Below are 20770 nucleotides of genomic sequence, written 5' to 3'. Positions count from 1 at the left end.
ACGAGCGCCCTCTGTTGCTGTGGATTAAAACGCGTGGTAAAGACGAGCCATGGAGACTTTCAGCACACTCCAGTTTTTTCACCTCTGTCTGTTTTATTTTTATAGTTTCAGTTTTAGTAATTTTGTGTTTTTTAATTATATATTTCTTAAGGCTTTAATCTATTTTCATTGCAGTTTTAGTGATTGTAATGCTTTAACTTAAACTTGTTTTATTTCAGTTCGTTGCTAAGGTTTATAATTTCCATTTAATGTTAAGTTAAAGTTTTTCACCTAATATTTATATTTTATTTCAGCTTTGTTTCAATCAATAAAAAATAGTTTAGTCAACAATAACAACACTGGTGAGGCCATTTACATAATTGTTCTTCATTGGTTTAGAAAACATTCAGTAATGTGGCCAATGTGACTATTTACAAAGAATAATAATCATCAAGGCAAAATTATAAATGGCAGGTGATACAAGATTATAGGCAATAGGAGACAGAAAATTGGGAAAACAATAGGGAAGTAAATGAATGACTTGTGCTTGTGCATGAGATTTGTGTGTTCTTTCTAAAAGGCTTGACTTAATATGAGGCATAGTTTAGACTCATTATTCTTATGTAATTCTTATATAATATGAAGCAGTTGCACTGCATATGCTACTACTGTCTGTTAAATATGCAGTAACGAGAGTTCAGAGTTATTTATAATCTTATCGTTCTTTTTAGATCTCTACTTTCTTTCAAGGTTACTTTCGACGCAACCAGGGAAAATATTGACTAGATTTTGGCACAAATGAGAGCAATGAAACAAAGGTAAAATACATAAAATAGGTTATAAACTACATAAAGTCTGTGTCAAAAGGTCCTTCTGGAGGAGTTATCTTTATCTACTTTCTGTATCTTGATGACTTTGCAGGAGTCTACAGTAGTTCTGTTTAGGGCAACTATATCCTCTCAGCCAGCTCCATAAACATCTGAATACTAATCCTTTTCATGTAAAGTTTAAATATTAATCATTGACAGTGTAAGAGAGCAAAGTCAAAAATACAAACTCTGATCTACAGAAGACTACGTGTGAAATATTACATAAAAATGCAATAACCTGAAACCTAAGATATTCTATTCAGTGAATAGGATCATAATCTGTGTAGACAATCAGAGGTTGTGTGTGCAAACTGCAATCCTAGCTGATGGCCTGATGTAGGCTACTTCATTCAGAAATAAACAGATGCAACATACATAACTTTTAAAACTAATGCATAACTTTTACAACTATATAAAAAAAATGTAAACACTGTTTTGCATGAAGACAAACCTTATGAATGGTAATAAATGTTACTTATCTGCTATCTTATATTCACACTAGTATGGCATGAGTAACGTAGTGATTTGCATTTAAAATGTAACATCCTGGGAAAAAGTACATAAACATACTATAGGAAGGAATTTCAAGAAAATCATTTTTATTATTAATCATGTTATTTTACAAGCATCATTTCAAGCAAATTGAGGAAATATATTTACAGTAATGTTCCGAAGTTTGGGGTCTGTAAGATTTTTTTTATGTTTTTAAAGACTCACCAAGGCTGCATTAATTTGATTTTATATATATATATATATATATATATATATATATATATATATATATATATATATATATATATATATATATATATATATATATATATATATATATATATATATATATATATATATATATATATATATATATATATATATATATATATATATATATATATATATATATATACATACAGGGAGTGCAGAATTATTAGGCACGTTGATTTTCTGATCATATTTTTTTTCCAGGCACATTTGACCAATTCCAAACCACAGTAATCCTAATAACTACTATTGATTTAGTATTTAATAATGTATAAGTGATATTTAATTGTTCATGAAGGCTGGAAATGAAAATCACCTTATATTCAGGTGTGCAGAATTATTAGGCATGTTTTCTTTTACAGATAAATTGAGCCAAAAAAGAGATTTAACTCAGACTGAAAAGTCAAAAAGTATTAAATGCCCATGAGAAGGATGCAATACTAATGCAATACTAGACATTGCAGTTAAGGCATGACCATTGGACAGTGAAATGCTCGTTGGGTCAGCAGGGTCAGACAAAAACATGTGGTGGAGAAAAGACACCTGTTAACTGCAAAATAATTAAGAATTAAGGTGAAGAATTAAGGGTGAAACCATCAGGAACCCTTTAGTCTCCAGCGCCACCATTTTCCAGAGCTGCAACCTACCTGGAGTCTCCAGAAGTGCAAGGTGTCAGGATCTCAGAGACTTCAGTTAGGTAAAGAATCCTAAAAAATGACCCCCACTAGATAAGAATCACAAGCTGAAGTGTTGTAAAATACATGAAGAAGGTTTTTTTATAGGCTTTATAGGTTTTATAGGTTGAGAGTGACTCTTGAAGGACCAGCACCACATCCTCTAGTACCACTGTTTGAAGAATTCATCTTCCAGAATCTGGCAGTACGTTTTGGGAGTTCATTTTAGTCCATCCTGAAGTCCGTTTTGCAGAGATGGACTAAAAATGAACTCCCAAAACGTACTGCCAGATTCTGGAAGATGAATTCTTCAAACAGTGGTACTAGAGGATGTGGTGCTGGTCCTTCAAGAGTCATTCTCAACCTATAAAGCCTATAAAAAAAACTTCTTCATGTATTTTACAACACTTCAGCTTGTGATTCTTATCTAGTTCATTTCCAGCCTTCATGAACAATTATATATCACTTATACATTATTAAATACTAAATCAATAGTAGTTATTAGGATTACTGTGGTTTGGAATTGGTCAAATGTGCCTGGAAAAAAAATATGATCAGAAAATCAACGTGCCTAATAATTCTGCACTCCCTGTATATATATATATATACACACATCATTACTCACATGATCCTTTTCTTATTACCAATTTTGAAAACAGTTGGGCTGCTTAATATTTTTTATGCAAATTGTGTTGAATAGAACCTTCTGTTAGTATAAATATCTTTACTGTAACTTTTGATCAGATTAATGCATCCCTGCAGAATATAAGTATTCTTTCCAACAACAACAACAAAAAAATCTGACCCAGCCTAAACTTTTGCATGGTACTATACATAAACATAGAATAAAATCTGTTTTGTACAGATTTTATTTTCAAGTTCATTTAGTCAGAACAAAGCTTATAAATTCCACAAAATTCCAAAGCATGACATCTGTTTATTTTAGGTGCGAGGTTCCTAATGTCACTATTCTGCATGAGGCAAGTTCCTAATGTCACTATTCTGCATGAGTTGAAAGTAGAACAGCACAATCTCTTCATAGTTTTTGATGGAGATTCTCTCATTCACCCCATGGAATCTAAAGGGAAGTATAAGTTTAATATTTAGTTCCTTTACAGCTTCAGCAGGAGTACCATTTCTGTGTGTCCTACCTTGCAGAATCACCGGGTTTGTACCATGATGGGGCAAAGCGATAAATATCCGGAGACAGTTCTGTGTAGTGCCGGCTGTCAGTGTTACCCACACAGATACCTGTGAGAGGAAATCAGATGGTTTGTTGACTAAACTAAGAGTGGGTGAAGCTCTTCATGAGTCAATGATGTCTGTAAGGGGCACTTAAACCCTTTGACAATGCTGAAAGCCTTACCAGGAGATACAGTGACCTGAGGGAAAATGTCCTGCACCGTTTTCTTTATGATCTGGTACCCGAATGTTTCGTCATCATAGGAGCTGATTGGCAGTGGGTCAAATCCACTCACAAAATCGACCTTCACACGCTCATCGGATATTGTGGATTCAATCAGCTTTAGAACCTTTAGAAAATGAATGGGGAGTTAATTAACTTTTGATTTGGGTTAACTTTAAGAAATATATTAAAGTTTGAAAATCTGCCACTGATGTACAACAGTAGAATGTTCAGTATTCTAAATGTAACAAACAGAAATTGCGTCAATATAATATTTGCATTTTCAATACTGATTGGTGTTCTTTCCTACATCTATTTCCATTCTTTTTCTATTTATTTATTCAGTAAACCCACATTATATAATAAAAAAATTAAACATTATACAAAAAGATGGGTATAAAACTACTTAAAAATCATAATAAACAAAGAAAAACATAAAACACAGGGGGGATGTTTTTACTAGTAAATTTATACATTTATAAATGTAAAATTGATGAGTGGAATGTCAAAATGAATGCAAAGTAGTTGTCGTTTTTTACTTACACACATACTTAAAACTTGTTAAAATGCAGTATTGAGATTTATAGTAAATTGATAAACAGACGTAAAGACAGAAAAGACCATTCTGAAATATTTTCTCTCTTTGTGTCTGTTTATTCATTTGCATATTATTATGTCTCCAGTGTAAGTAACGCGAGTTACGTAATCAATTACTTTTTTCAAGTTACTATTAAAGTAACACATTACTTTTAAATTTACTACAAAATATCTGAGCTACTTTTTCAAATAAGCAAAGCAAGTTACTTTGCTTTCCCATTTATTGACTGACAGCTCTCCTGTCCCCATGTTGAGAGAAATCGGGCGTTGTGTGCGCTGTGTTAACATGATGGTTATTGTAGTTCTAGAATAAATGTGAGCAGGCATTTACTCATCTCACTTTCACAAAAACAGATTCGGTATTCCAAAACGTGAAATGCAAACTCAGAATATTATGTTAAATAGCACAAATATACTTTATGTATTTAATCTCACTTTATTAGCCCATGTCTTGCCTTCAATGATACAATGCAACCATATGAATAAAGAAAAAACACTTTGGTTAAACATAACAATTGTGTTAAATTTTTTCTTGTGTTTATTGCTGAAGAAAGAGTGTTGACCTTTCTTCTGCATTTGTTTCAAAGGTTTGTTTGAGCTGCACCCTCTACTGTACAGGTGAGAATTTTCATTTCCTTCAGTCTGAGCCTTATTCATTTCACTTTTTGTGTGAAAGGGCCTTTACATTTGTCAATTTTATTTTGTTGTTAAACAAAAAAAGCAAGCCCAGCTCAGGTGAAAAAAAGTAACGTAAAAGTAACAGCATTACTTTCCATACATAGTAACTAATGCATTTAGTTACCTTTTTTAGGGAGTAATGCAATATTTGTAACGCATTACTTTTAAAAGTAACTTTCCCCAACACTGAATGTGTCTGTATTTAGGTTTTGTATCCGTATATTTCAGTATCTGTAGGTTGAGCTGAAAATTTGTTTTTAAGTGTGACCTCTCACCTCCTGCAATGTCTGGGATGAGTGAATACGGAAATTGACAAAGGCCTCAGCATATGCCGGCATTACATTAATCTGTCAGAGAGAGAGAGAATTAGTCAGATATCTATTCATGCTAAGAGTATTTTTATGTCAATGTGTGTATAAACAGAATGAATGTGAATGACAGCCCACCTTCACACCCGAGTTAAACATTGTGACGGCAGTTGTTGTCCTCACAAAGGCATTTGTGTCAGGCTGTCCTTCCAAAATACTGCAAATATGACTTAAAAGATCAGATAAGAGCATGCTCTCATTAGTTACTGTATTGAGCAAAAAATGTGGCCTACCCGCTGAGCAGTGAAGAGAAGAGCCACAGATTAGACATGATCATTTTGTGTGGCCAGCCAAACTAGACGTCAAAAGAGAATGAATAAAGCAAGTCAGTATTTGTAGGAGAGTCATAAGCATTTTAAATCGTCTTTGATTTATCACCTTATGTGCCAGGTACTCAAAAGTGGCACGCTCAGGACCCTGACCAAATAGATTGGGCATCCGGTTCTTCTCCAAACTGGGAAATTGTATAACAAAATGTTAATTAATTAATCGGTAAACATCAACATTGTATAACCTTAAAAATTCAACAAAAAGTGTAAAACTACTTACAATCAAACAATAAATAGAAAAATGCTAGGGGTAGTTAATAATATACAACAAAATGGTAACACTTTACAATAAGGTCTCACTTGTTACCGTATTTATTAATCTTTGTTAATGCTAAAATACAGTGGTTCATTGTTTGTTCATGTTAGTTCACAGTGCATTAATTAATGTTAACAAATACAACTTTAACTAATATTAATAAGTGCTGTAGAAGTATTGATCATTCTTAGTTCATGTTAACTAATGAAACCTTATTGTAAAGTGTTACCAACAAAAAATATAAATAAAGTAAAATACATAAATAATCAAATTTTAAAAATGTAATCTCATAAATATTTCTCAATAGTTTAATATTTCTTAGTCTATTTGAGAGCTTGGCTTCATTTAATAAGAGCATAAATAGTGTGTTTTTTAAATATGTTTTTACTAGTAAATTTGCATTTATGAATATGAAGTGTAGTCATAATTATAAAAAAATATTTATATTAATTTGAATATTGATTATGTGTTTTCATATCGTCACTGAAAATCGGTACTTGAGTAACTGAATGAGTGAAATGGAAAATAAATTCAAAAGAGTTCAACGGTATTTTACATGATAGCCAGTTTGGGAAAGTTACTTTTTAAAGGAATGTGTTACAATATTTTGTTACATCTAAATGTAACGAATTCCATAACTTTTTATGGAAAGTAATGCATTACTTACGTTACTTTTGCATTACCTTTCCTTACCTTGGCTGGGTTAGCTCGTTTATTTTTAGCAAATGTAATAAATATTTTGGCACTTTCACACCAAGGGCCCTATCACACACCCGGTGCAATGCGACGCCAGGCACGACGCAAGTGTTTTTTGCTAGTTTCAGCCCGACGCAGTTATCATTTTCACGTCCAGCACCACGTTGTTCAAATAGCCAATGGACTCGCGCCCATCTGTTCGCCCATGGGCGTGCTGGTCTGAAAAAGAGGTGTGTTCAGGCAACTGAAATCGACTGCGCCATTGACCAACAAAAATCTGGTCTAAAGGTATTAGTATTTGTGTGTTATTTAAAGGGCACGTTAGTAATATGCGCCTATAGGCGGGTGTACACTCTGCTTATTACACACACAGGGATGCGCAGCAGCACACAAACGTTTTTAAATATAAAAAATAAAAGGATTCCTCTCTGGAGAAGCGTTCAGTTGTTCCGCTTGCAAATTCTGCCATGTAAATAGCAAATCCGCCATGGTGCAAGCGCAACTGGCTTTTAAAGGGAATGGGAGATGAGACTCTGATTGGTTTATTGCAGGTTACGCTCAAAACCAATGGCTCATTAAGAGACTAGGTACAACCCTTTTTGACCATGTTTCCATTGTTAAAGTAACAAAAGTGGATTTGGACACACCCTAAATGCACCTGCATCCTGCACTTCAGACTCAAATCGCTAAAATAGGGCCCCAAAAGTTAAAGGTCCCATTCCGCATGATCCCATTGTTCAAACTTTAGTTAGTGTGTAATGTTGCTGTTAGAGCATAAATAATACCTGTAAAATTATAAAGCTCAAAGTTCAATGCCAAGCGAGATATTTTATTTAACAGAAGTTCCCTTTCAAAGCCTACAGCGAACGGCTGGCTTGGACTACATCCTGGTACTTCCTGCTTTAATTACGTCAGTAGAGCAGTAGAACAGACTAACCTCCGCCCACAAAGAAACGCGAAAAAGGGGGCGCGGTCTTGTTGCTGTCCCACGTGGAGAAGCGGACGGTCGCGTGGAGAAAAGGAACTGTTGCGTTGAGTGTGTTTATCGCCATGTCGTCGAGACGCTGTTATTTTCATCCAGGAGTCAAATCACCTTTGTTTGGCTTTCCCAGGGACGCTGTAGAGATTATTGAACGCATTCATCTCTACGTTAAGAGGCGTGATCTTTCCAACATGCGCTAAGCTGCTGTCGAATCACAACACAGGAACTGCTGGCACGTGCGCTAAGCTGCGGTCGAATTACAACACGGTAAGCGCTGGCACAATCAGAACTCGTTACGTATTTCTGAAGGAGGGACTTTATAGAACAGGGAAATCACCAGCCGTTTTTAGGACAGTGGAAACAGCGGTACACAGATAAGTACATTGTGTGAAAAATACTGTGTTTTTTTTACACGCGAAACATGAACACATGTTATATTGCACACTGTAAACACAATCAAAGCTTCAAAAAAACACGAAGAACGGGACCTTTAAACAAATAAGCCTCGGGCTGAAGTAAATGCAAATTCACAACTGTACAGTAGAGGGAGCAGCTCAAACAAACCTTTCAGGTGTGCAGCTGTTTTGGATTGCAGAAGAATAGGACACAGGAAAAGAAAGTTCAACAAATAAATCAAATAAAAAAAGAAACACAAATGTGATGTTTAACGAAAGTCATTTTTGCTAATTCATTTGGTTGAATTGGACCATCAAAGGTCAGCAGCAAAGAAATTGTTTAATATAGTGAGATTAAATACATAAAGTATCAATATTTGTGTTATTTATCATATTTAATTATTGCAGATTTGCATTATATACTGAGTTTGCATTTTACAGTTTTTATTCATTTTGATGAATACCGAATCTTTTTTTTTTGTGATATTTTGTTGTAAAATTAAAAGTAATGCGGTACTTTAATAGTTACTTGAAAAGAATAAACTTATATTGCCTTACCCCAACACTGGTTATAACCTTCTATAATACAGTAGTTTTAAGAGTGAGATTTTATTTTTTGTAAATGTGCCGGACGTTGATAACCACTTCTGCATTGGGTTTGTTCCATTCAGTCTTGCTTTTTAAAATGCAATTTCAAATCCCTTGTGAACAGCCCATTAGAGGTGCAAAGAAAATATTTACATTAAAATCATGTTAACAGAGTTTTCATATTACAGTAAATTTGAACATATTTTCCTGCCTTCTGACAGCTGAAGCCAAGATGCCAATGCTGCTCTCTCTGGGCGGCATTGATGAATGTCCTGGAGCTCTGCTGACACTCAGCTTTACTGTGGCCTGGCCCTTCTCACTTACACCAATTCTACGAAAACACAAAAGGCATAAATCACACAGTAGCTCAATCTCAAAATAATTATATTAATGCAGTAAAACAATGATCTCACAGGGCAGCAGGTCCGTATAGGCCATCTATCATACCATCCATAATCGTGAGACCTTCATCTAAAACATACAGAAGCTTCACCCCTCGACTTTTCAACAGATTCACAATATTCACAGCACCTTTGGGGCCACTAATCTGAGAAAATCAAATAAACAGCTGCATTAAGTCAAGCTTTGATTTCAGCAGATGAACTACGGTTAACATATGACCTTGAGACTGACCTCCTCATCGTGACCCAAACCAATGTAGAAGCTTCTCCGAGGGGTGTAACCTCGTTCCAGCAGGTATTCCAGCGCCTGAAGGATCCCCTTCAAGAGCACACATCATTACAGTTATTATTATCAGGTTGGAGTGAACAGATGTGCAATTGTTTCAATGAAGAACGATGCAGTGCTGATTCACTGTACCATCACAGACTGTTTGTTGTCGATGGTTCCTCGTCCATAAATGAAGCCATTGAGCTCTTGAGCAGAGAAAGGAGGGACGTCCCACCCATCCGCCTCATCGGCCGGCACTACATCAATGTGAGCCAGCAGCATGTACGGCTCCAGGTCAGGCTCTCTCCCTGGTACCGTGAACAGGTGGCTGTAGTTTCCCACCACCTCATGTTTGACCAGGCTGGATGAGAAGACCTTTGGGAAGACTGAGACAGCACAATTCATTATTTAACAATCTTTCATTTTTCCCAGCTAAAAAAAATATGTTCTTGAAAATTTTACTTCTGGATGTTCTCTGAACGTTCAAAACATCCAGTTTATCAAATGTTTTAAAAATGTTTTGAACATTTCATTCTCACCCCTCCTTAGCAGCTGGTCAAACTCTTGCAGGGCGCTTGTGTTCTGATTCGACTCTGAATATGACACTGTGGGAATCTGAATTGCCACTATGGAAACATGAAAAAAAAGAGAGAATTTGCATTCTGAAAAGAGGTTAACATTGAGTTTTAGGCCCTGAACTCAATAATTCTCAATTATCTCCTTAACAGACAAAAGCAAAATGCAAAAACATATTTAACCATATAAAGATTCCTGTAAGTACGAGCTTCACATTCTCCACTATAATACTATATGAGCCATAAAAACCTGATGTATCAGCATCAAATATAATAAAAAAACAACAAATAAGCTAACTTTTTGTCTATTTTTTTTACACTACTGACTATCATGTCAGGATTTACAGGATTAATACAGGCATGTAAGCCGTTTTACTATAATATCGGAATATTTGCTCAATTAAGTTATGCCAATTGTGGTAATGTATTTAATTGGATATTTTATTTTTCCATAAAAGATTCAAAATATTCTGGTTTAAGAATATTACGTTTTGTTCCCCAAATAACATACATATCAAATACCCTTCCATTTATTTAGTTATTACTTTATTCATCAACTTTATGGAGCATTTATATATTTAAGCAGTTAGACTTTTGATAACACTTAAGCTTACCTTTGAAATTTTGCAGTAGATTCTTTCTCTGTTCTGGACTTAAATCGGGATAAACGGTGGATGTATTTTCCCATTGTCCAAGTTCTGTGTTCAATTTGAATGTAAATGTCCTACCGATCACAACAGAAATCAAAATTAAAACCGAAATTAGGAGGATTAACAGCAGTATTCCAAAAAACTTCAAAATGGTCTTCTTATTGAGTTTGATCTTCATCTTTCAGAAGTTCAAGAGGAATGAATGAGTCATCTGTATGATCAGGGTTCACATTTTTTATTGCCTCTCTGATGATGCAACATAAGGGGCCCCTGCTGGTGTGAGAGCCAATCAAAAATATGAAAACGAGTTGAAAATGAGACCACCTGCTGTGCTTTGAGTAATCAGCAACAGAGATATTGAAAGCTTTAAACTAAATAAACAGAATATTGAGCTGCCGTACTCCAAGTAAATGGTAAATGGACTGCATTTATATAGAGCTTTTAACAGACCTACGGCCATCCAAAGCGCTTTACATTTGCCTCACATTCACCCATTCACACACCGACGGCAGTGTCAGCCATGCAAGGCGCCATCCAGCTCGTCAGGAGCAGCTGGGGTTAGGTGTCTTGCTCATGGACACCTCGGCACTTGGTCAGGTGGAACCGGGGATCATCGAACCACCAACCTTCCAGTTTGTAGACAACCTGCATGAACCACTGAGCCACTGCCGTTAATGAAGTAACGGTCTTCATTAATCATTTACACCATTACCTTACATATTTGTAAGGCCATATTTAATAGAAAAAAGCAGCAATATTGTGAAATTAAAGTCAAATCTTCCTTTTCTGATATTATTTTTGGGGGTTTTCACACAGTGCAGCTATTAATAACTTGGCCACTGGTCATATTTATACAAAATGTACATGTCTTAATAAGCTCACAAAGAACAATCATATGAGAACATATTTATTTACTCACAAATAAAACAAAGTACATCTTAAAGATCATACTTGACTCCTTCCAGCTGTGTAAGATGTAAGAGAAACATTTAACTGTTCTAGCTGAATCATGACAACAGCCCACACAAGTTTCATACAAGGAAAAAAAATTGTATAAAATACACATATGGTAAAAGATAATTCAGACGAAACACTGCAAGCACAGGACTAGCCAACTACACATCCCATCAGTTCAAGTTTACAATTCCGAGGTCTTTGAAGGCAGGTATGGTGGAAGTATGAGTTTCAATCAGTCCAAATCACACAGACACACCACTTTATAAAAGATAATCATCTGATGGACATCTCGCTGACTAGAGCTTGAGATGAATTCAAAACGACTTCCTTTGGCATCAGTGTTAAGCTGTAGCGTCAGTGGTGGAGGAGTCCTGTGAGGTGGATACGAGAGCATCATCGTGCAGACCATCGAGCAGAGCCGTGAAAGGATTGGAGAGCGGCTCTTCCATGGATGAGTAGATGAGGTACAGCAGGCAGACCACCAGGAGAAAGACCACGATCTGAACCCACATAGGCACCAGACGCTGCTGAATCTCCTGCCTCTCCAGTGTAGCTGGACTCAGTAGTGGCATTTCAGGGTATTTAAATTGCACGGGGCGGCCTGCAGCTCCCTTTATAGGCCGTCTCTTTGTAGCACTGCAGGCGGAAAAGACATTAGAACTAATTTACACTGTAAAAATTAAAGCAGAGGCGCGCCAATCAATAGTTTGCAAACAATGGTAGTACTTAAGCATGGGAATAGTATCTCAGATGGTACTCACTAGATTCCAGTGGGGGTTTTGGCAGTGTCAGGGAACATCTCTGCAAGAACATCCATCACTGGTTCCTATTGGCCAGAGAAAAATAAATCAATAGGTGATGGAAGAATGTAACAGTGTAGTTCAGCCATACAGGGTTTAAAAATCATGTGAGCTGCATTCATGTGCACAGCATTAAGATCTAAGACGCACAAGTCAGGCCTTTGATAGAACTTATGAGTGCTTTCCTCTCCCTGACATACCAAACACCAATGCAGTGACTGCACTTCACAGTACATTTGAACCTTTAAATCAGGAGAAAGAGTGTACTAAAAATATATACTAAAATTGAATGGAAAGGCAGCATTTTCCTTGGATTTTCCTTTGTACATTTCACAGAGGTTAAAACTCTCTGATCTGTAAAGTCAGTGCAAGAAAGTGAGAAAAAGAAGAAACAAAAGAACTCCCAAAGGACAGAGGGGGTGTGAAAGCCTGTTAGATGTCTGGCAATGCAGTATGTCTGCTGAATTAACCATCCACCGAAAGAGTGAGGACAAACGAAGAGGCAGACCCTGAGGAGAGAAGAGCAAGGCTGAGATGAGGAAAAAGCAGTTACTGTGACCGTTTGTTTCTGATGGGCGGATGGAGATGTTAAACAAAGAGATCTTCCGGTCATAGTGTTTTTATCCAACCTCATGTAGTCCTGATGAGAAATAAGAACTTTTATCAGACTGCAGCGCTGCTGTTAAAGCAAACATATTATCTGTAGCCACAAACCCGCAGGGCCCTGCTGTCCACCGTCTGCTCGGTTCTCTGACCAAATCTCCTATCAAGCTCTGTTTGTTTTGACTGAGGACTGAATCGGTTCTCAATCTGCAGACAAAACAAATACCATCACACAGCAAGAACAAACCCCCAAGACTCAAAACTACAACCAATCAAAACAAAATCACTGCCAATCATCCCATAATTATTGAGCTTCTCTGTTCAAACTCCCCTCTTCCACCATCTGAGTGATGCTGAAGGATTTGTACTGGGACCCACTTTGACCCAAAGACCCATTCTGGGCGGCATCTAAAGACTTGTGCTGAATCTTTCCCTGCAAGAGAACCAAACTGAATAAAGCACAAGTGGAATGTATGCAAAGCAATATGACATCCGGAATCAGATGTAGCACAGAAAGCCCACAATCCTTCAGTGCAATGGAATCAAACATTTCTAAAAACCAAAAAGACAATCAAAACATAACTGGATATTTTAAAGCTGCACTATGTAACTTTTCCGTCCACTAGAGGTCGCCTATTCAAAACAAAGGCGTAGTTTGATGACGCCATGTTTGAGCGCAGAATCTTGGGACGTGTGATCTTCACCTCACAGCCGGTGGAAAAGAATCGGGATAGGACTCGGGCAGAAATCATGTACATGGATGCGATTATTAACGTTACTGTAGTATGAAGCAGTGTTGTGTAGGGCTGTGCTCAGAATATCGATACAGCGATACATCGTCATGAACTCCTGATGATGCGCGTATCGATACTGTGTGCTTTTGAATGTAACCAACGCGACGCGAGCAGCAGTGCAAGACATTCGCAATGGAGAGGAGGTTTTCAGTTATTGAATGAACGAAACATTGCAGCCTCACATCCATTAAATAGCAATACTCTTTGTGCTTTGCTATTGATATAAAACAGTCTCGGATTTCAAATTACGTCCATTTTATTACGAAATTCAAAAACAAATACCGTTTTGGCGCTGTGGCATGAGATCGCTTTGGCGCAGCTCAGCTCTAGAGAAGCGGTCGCGAGCAGTACACATGAACAGATCTTCTCTTCCGCCTTAATACTTAATAGCAGTTACAGTGCGAAATAAACATGAATGAACATCTGAACTTGTGTTAAAAGATAGAGTCCAAACTTACCGAAATCCGTATCATGTCACATGGAATCGCTCAGTGTTTCAAACGCAGAAAGGCGTCAATAAAAGCTTGTAAACAATGTCATGTAACGTTTACCTCAGAAAAAATATATATCCAGTGTCCATAAACTCATTGGTCAGCTAGAAAAATTGACTAGAGAGGAGCATTTTGCTAAATATATGTACCATATTCCAGATTCATTATAATTTGTAATGTTCTTCAATATTGAATGCATGTTTTTTTATGACAGCCACCATTTAAATGTTTATATTTAAAAAAATATGTATATGATTATGTAATTTGTAAAGTTAATATTATAACTTTATTATTATAAAAACATGTAATTGTGTCATTTAAGTGTTTGTACAAATCAGTTCATTTTTACCTTTAATATTATAGTACAACTGACTCCCATAGTTTACAGCATTAGTTAAGAGATTTGTTTTCCCAAATTTGTTTTAGATTTTAAATTTATCATGAGATTTGTTTTACATTCCAAAATTTGCCATGTATTGTACCTTATATACATCCAAAATAATCAAGAACCAAGCCTTTCCAAAGTTTTTTTTGTGACAATTTATTTATTTCATTTAACTCTTTTTTTTTTTTTAAATGACAAAAACAAAATAGTTTTTCAGTTATCACAACTGTTCTAACACTGGTTATTCAATAAACAGATATTACTGTTACTAAACTCTGTTCAAAAGAAATTGAATTCCAAATTGATACGTATCGTATCGTGACGTCAGTATCGTGATGCGTTTCGTATCGTGACATCGTTGGTGATACACAGCCCTAGTGTTGTGGGAGCTGAGCAAGGCCGCTGGAGCGATTGTTAATAAGAGCGCAACACACGCCTTGCGAGCAGCGGGACTGTTATTATGGCATAGTCGCCGGCAGGACTTTTATTATGCCACAGTTGCCTGCGCCACTTCCGCTTTTCCGGTCATGAGTATGAGGTAACGCAGCTCTGTTTATCATATTAGATACATCTGAGTGTGTTGAAAATTATGTTATGACGTTACTCTGTGCGTTTGCTTGGCGGCTGCTATGACACTTGTTGCACACTGCAGTGAGAGTAAAGCGTTTCTGCAAAATAAAACCGAGGGTAACGCAGATATGACGCAATTGACAGGTGACATCCTCACACGTCCCGGTTCCTTGGTTAAAATAGCACGATTTACAAATAGTTTGAAACATTTGGGATATTGCAAGTACTTAACTGAACAAAATATATAACACTGGCCTAATGGTTTTTGGATATTTTACAGAATTTTTTTACATAGTGCACCTTTAACCTAAAAAACAGCGTTTAAAGTAAACAAAACTGTGTAAATCTCTTAAATCTTTCACACCACAAAATCTGTGGAAGGCACAAATTATAGTGCAGTTGACCCCTTTATCCCCTGCAGAAAAAGATCAGGAAGGATGCTTTAAAATTGTGCACTACTGTACATTTACGAATCCAGCTGAGGGCATAAAGCAGCGGGGGTAAAAATCTCTGCTCTGACTGAACATGCCCACCTGTGGATGTGAAAAATGCAATACAACATGCATCACAATTTAATGCCATACTAACTTTAACCACAGAGTGGTACTATTGTTCACACTACAGAAAACCACATTGAGACATTAAAGCTGCAGTGCGTCATTTTTGTTTAATATTAAAATACTTTATTCTGTCTAGCTTAATACGCAGAAACAACTTTGTTTCTGTGGGTTTGATACCACAAAGCTCTGCGGTGCTAAACACCGTTCTGTTTGGTATGTGGGTGCAACTGGGTTAGATGCAAGCTCCAGAAATTGAATAAAGCCCATATAAAAGAGCTTGAAATTGAAGGAAAAGGCTCTAAATTGACATTTATTTAGCTAAAGCTATTATCTTAAAAAAAAAAAAAACACCCAACTTGGCTGTAGATGCACAGCAGCAACTAAAGTTCTGCTCAGTTTGAGTACAGAGTATCAGCAGGGCTTTAAAAAAAGAAAAGAAAAGAAAAAGTAAAAAATTAAAGAAGGCTTTTTAAGACCTGCACAAAAAAAATAAAAAAAATACTGTATGTCCATTCAGAACAAATCGATACAATCTCAATCTTTTGCTCAATAAAACTACGTTACACATTTAACTGGAAATTTAATATCAGCAAAACAGGGTTTGAAATTGCAAGTTTAAAATACTCAATAAGCATTTTATTCAATATGCTTTGAAAATGGTTTATGTACCAATACATTAATACATATAGTAGCTAGTGGTTGGCACAGACTAGTTGACTTTAATGCTCTGCCAAGACATGAGAAATATAACAACCTAAAGACACAAGTGTAGAAGCAATAGCCTGGAGGGCAGCGCTGTGTCATACCCACGTTCGAGTCTCAGCTCGAGGTTTAGGGTCATTTTTGCATTAATGACATCATCAGCAACTAGTCGATGTTGACTCGACTTTAATTACATAACTGTCGACTTAAAAATCTACAGTTGGAGTGAACAACTGCAGTAACCAACATAACCACAGATGAATTGTTAGCAGCAAAATCTATATGCATTTAGAAAATAGAGAGAACTTCCATTTTATACCACTTTTAAAGATATTTAAAACTTTATGACCTTAAATTTCATAAAACTGAATTTAAGATTGGCCTAAGCAGCCCAACATAGCAACATTGGCTCTTTAGGGCAGGATTATCTGTGTTTGCCATTATGACACCATTTTATGATGCTGGTGGCATTGAAATTACACACTTCAGCTTTAAACTCCATCATACCACCAAGTGAGCTCGAGTTAACATCAAGGGCCTCTTTTCTACATCAAAAGTGACTCCGTCTCACATACATAATTTACAGCCTTACACAACAAAACTGATGGACAGATGGTTTGCCTTGACTCTTTACCCAGAAAGACTCAAGCAAGAACTTTTGTCCATGTTAATGATCAAAACACACTCAAAGCAGAATATGGAGAGCCAGTGGAGATAATGGATGAATCATGTTTCAGTCTCAGGGGGGAAAACAAAGGATGGATTCAGGTGCATGTAGAGCCACTTACTTTGCTCGCTGTTTTGCTGGTCTCTGTGCGGGACACCGTTTCAGACCGAAGCTGCACTGACTCTAAAATACATGCAAAATAAAAAAAAAGTATTACTAGCAAGAACAATAACAGACAGAGTCTTTATGAGAAACACAAAATGGACCTTTTTTTTTTTTAAACTATAAATTAGTAATGGGTCACAATTGTTGACAAGATGTCATTTTTTGGTGGCAATTCTTCTGGCAACATTAATCTAGAAACATTTAAAAATGCATATGTCCCTCCATGTTTTGGCTTTCCATCCACACTGAGACTGTTTTTTTTGTCCTGTGAAAATGGAGCTTTTTGAAGAAGCTCTCCCAAGGGGGTACATTTAAAAACACAGTTTTCAAGCTGTAGTGTGGACTGAAAACGGAGGCATTTGAAAATGATGATGCATGGTTAGTCACTTGATATTGTACCTATAGATAGCCATGTTATAATGGTGTGTGCCTGCCTGCTATCCGCTTTCACAGTGTAGCTAAAGATAAATGTTACTTCGTACAATCTGGGGGGGGGGGGGGCCCAGTAATTGGTAAGATATTTTGCTAATAAAATGATTATGGCAGAAGAAAAACGTAAGAACTGTATTATGTCTGGTCTCTCTATCATTACAGTGAGCTTTTATTACATTTTAAATTAGATTAGATTAGATTAGATTCAACTTTATTGTCATTACACAAGTACAAGTACAAGGCAACGAAATGCAGTTTAGGTCTAACCAGAAGTGCAATAGCAGCAAGTGCAGGATATACAACGTTTGCATAAGTGCAGGACATGGATATGTACTGAATATATATAAATATATCTATAAATAGAGAGATGGTATATATATATATATAAATAAGGCACAGTGAGATGATTTTAGCATTAAACAATGCTTCAGTGTGAATGAGAAACCTTTGAAAAATACTTACTCTAGTGTGGATATAGAGCATTTTTGTTTGAAACTAATTGGGGTCAGTTGAACCCAAAAAAGCCTATTTATTCAAGACTTTGTTAAACCGATTAATCGGCCTAATGAGTATTCAAGAGTCAATGCTGCTCCCTACCAGAGTCCTTGTCCTCGTCTTCCTCCTCCTCAGCTTCTTCCTCACTGTCCGAGTAGAGGCCTGCATCCCCTGTGCCGTTGACCCTGTGCTGTGATGTCTGTGCTGAAGAATCCATCAGCCTTTTCAGCTTCTTTTCATATAAAGCTCTAGTGGAAGCTGCTCAGAACACAAAGACACCATAAGAACATGTTGAATTTATAGCATATTCTGTTTTGAAAGGAAAAGACTGTGACTCAGACTGACCCACAATGGGTCCGGGTTTAACCCCATACTGGAGCAGTTTGGCTTTCAGCTGATCATCAGTCAGTGAGCCCAGGTCTACCATATCTGCCGCCTCTTCTTTCTCGGCCTGTACGGTGAAATACACACACAACAAACTATTTAATCAAATCCACTGGAGGCAGTGAAATTATAGCGATTCATCATTGTGGAATGAGGAATCAGCACATTTTAGCATAATCTAATAAACATATGCTGACACTAGCTTGCCAAAGGGTGAACCTCGCCTCACGCAATCCTCAATAGACTCTTGTTTTGAGGCTCTCTCGCCTTTGCATCTTGCACTGACACATTCTGAAAAGGGGTCACATCCGATATTAGCTGCTGTAGCAGTTTCTCAACCCATGCCAAGTTTGGCCTGAAGAAACTTCACATTTTAGCAGAATTGAGCAAAAACGCTTTCCACGACCAAACACAAAATAAGTTGCACAGAGTCAAATAGAGCGAGTCCAGATGGAAAGTCAACATTTTCGTGACAAATTTAGGAAATATTAAAGTATAGAAAAACGGAAAAAAAGACCAGTGTTGTACAAATATTTGAGGTTTGCGCTGTTATGTAAAAACAGCACAGCAGTGCTAATGGATCAGAACAAATGGCATTTATCGGAGCCGTTTCAATGTAGCATTTAGTCAGAAAACCCTCCAGCACTTTATTTCTCAAACTTTCAGGCGGCAGACCACTTCAACAATAAAACAAATTGCAGACCACTAATAGTCTCATTTGCTAATCTTCAGCGATCCTGCCTTGAGCCACCAATAAAATCCATACGTTTCTGCTTTGAGCCACCAATAATATCCATGCTTTTCTAGCAAAAATGCTAGACAGCAGTTTTGTGCTTATTTGACTGGAATTTATTAGATGTCTTCATTCAGCTAATGACCCTAAATGAGCCAACTGTTAGCTAGCTAAGAAGTTAGACCACAACACTTACATTATTCAAGTGAGGCAACATACATACATACATATGTTTTTTTATATATTTTGAGTTTACATTTTAATTTTAAGTAACTGTGCTTTATACCATTTAGTAGCATTTTATTCAGCTTTAAATATTTTTTTTTATTTCAGCTTTAGTCATTTTAGCAACACCACTTTAGTCATAACTTCAAACCATAAACTGAGAATTCGACACCCGAGTCCAAGATGGCTCTGACCCAGATTCCCCAGCCCCCTTTGAGGGCCCCCGACCCACACACACCTGCAGTGGTCTTGCACACTGCCAGTGTGTGTGTGTTTGTGTGTGTGTGTGTGAGACAGCTGGAGCCTTATTCTACAACTTTAAGGAATCATGTTTCAGTCTCACTGAGGGGGGAAAAGATAATTCCTCATTTTTTCCAGAACAGTGTTTGATGTTGAGATGCATGCATGCTTTAACAGTATTTTACTGCAGTTGGGAGCTGACAGGCAATGACCTACAAACTCCTTAACAGCTTGAAAGCAAAGAACATATGGGTATGAATATTCACAGCACAAATCAAATCCATTTCAATCACGCCACCTTGCGTCAAACTGTTGGATAGACAAGTGTGGATATAGAAACAGTTTGGGGAATCCTACAAAACCTGTCTTCAAGATGAGAGGCATCATGCGAATCAACGGGCAGAAAGACCGTCTCCATGAATGAAGATTAATCGCGTGACCTCTACAACAACAACTCACGCTGACATTAAGATGATGATCCTCCTCTTCATCACTTGAGAAATCTGTGCTGTTTGTCCTCACATGTTTCAGATAAAGCTCCACATATGCGTGTTTCTTGCTCTCCGGCGGGGGTAGATCCACATTATGCGCTATGAGCTCCGACTTCAGTCTCTCTTTGGAGAACTGAGCGGGGTCTTCCACAAACACCGGCATGTCGGTGAGGAAAGCTAATGCATCTGAAAACCCAAGTCCTGAGGAAATGATTTCCGATGCTCGTCGGCTTTACAATATAACTGTCTACGTTGGAAGCTCAGTGAGTTTTGAGAGTCCAAGCAGCGTCACGACCACCAACAGCTGCTAACTCTGGGGTCTCCTTACAGCTCTGCGTCTGAGAAGCGCCTGTTGTTTCATTCATGCGGCCTTGGGCAGGCACAATATTGAACGTACACGTTTAAAGCAACACAGAAGTCACAGGAGAGCGGAAACATACGGATAATTGATCGCATTCACTGTCAATAAGGCGAGTAAGTTAGCTTGCCAGTAATAAATGGCAGTCTAGTCTGTTTGGTCATTGTTTGCGCGTGGCCTGTTTAACGATGGAAAAAATGAAACCGATTATATTTGCAAACTCACCTTGCTAGAAACTGTAGTGGT

General features: G+C 37.1%; 2 protein-coding genes across 2 annotated transcripts; both read right to left on the bottom strand.

Moving 5' to 3' along the window:
• Positions 1-3250: 3250 nt before the first annotated feature.
• pm20d1.1 (peptidase M20 domain containing 1, tandem duplicate 1) lies at positions 3251-10650 on the bottom strand (the record flags this gene model as incomplete). The annotated part of the gene is made up of 13 exons (XM_079802047.1): positions 3251-3362; positions 3436-3535; positions 3651-3816; positions 5240-5311; positions 5411-5489; positions 5566-5627; positions 5711-5786; positions 8790-8909; positions 8992-9125; positions 9212-9298; positions 9398-9633; positions 9787-9873; positions 10437-10650. 13 exons carry the CDS (start codon positions 10648-10650, stop codon positions 3251-3253), a joined length of 1545 nt encoding a protein of 514 aa, XP_079658173.1.
• A 545-nt stretch (positions 10651-11195) lies between these two features.
• On the bottom strand, positions 11196-20500 carry lemd1 (LEM domain containing 1). The gene is made up of 6 exons (XM_079802113.1): positions 20135-20500; positions 18439-18544; positions 18196-18351; positions 17123-17184; positions 12191-12255; positions 11196-12065 (listed from the first exon to the last, which is right to left on the bottom strand). Exons 1-6 carry the CDS (start codon positions 20327-20329, stop codon positions 11771-11773), a joined length of 879 nt encoding a protein of 292 aa, XP_079658239.1. The 5' UTR covers positions 20330-20500; the 3' UTR covers positions 11196-11770.
• Between the last annotated feature and the right edge of the window lie 270 nt (positions 20501-20770).

This window comes from Gobio gobio (assembly GCF_949357685.1).
Source record: "Gobio gobio genome assembly, chromosome: 21".
NCBI classification, from domain to species: domain Eukaryota; kingdom Metazoa; phylum Chordata; class Actinopteri; order Cypriniformes; family Gobionidae; genus Gobio; species Gobio gobio.
Note: the sequence above shows the minus strand (reverse complement) of the source record. Positions and strands in the feature narration are given on the sequence as shown.

What these genes read in the sequence shown, in the direction of transcription:
- lemd1 (XM_079802113.1), bottom strand. Translation starts at nt 20,329, where the DNA reads ATGCCGGTGTTTGTGGAAGACCCCGCTCAGTTCTCCAAAGAGAGACTG. An exon ending in ATCATCATCTTAATGTCAGC is followed by an intron (nt 18,545 to 20,134) that starts GTGAGTTGTTGT and finishes TTCACCGTACAG; the next exon opens with GCCGAGAAAGAAGAGGCGGC. An exon ending in AAAACCCCCACTGGAATCTA is followed by an intron (nt 12,066 to 12,190) that starts GTGAGTACCATC and finishes TTCCGCCTGCAG; the next exon opens with TGCTACAAAGAGACGGCCTA.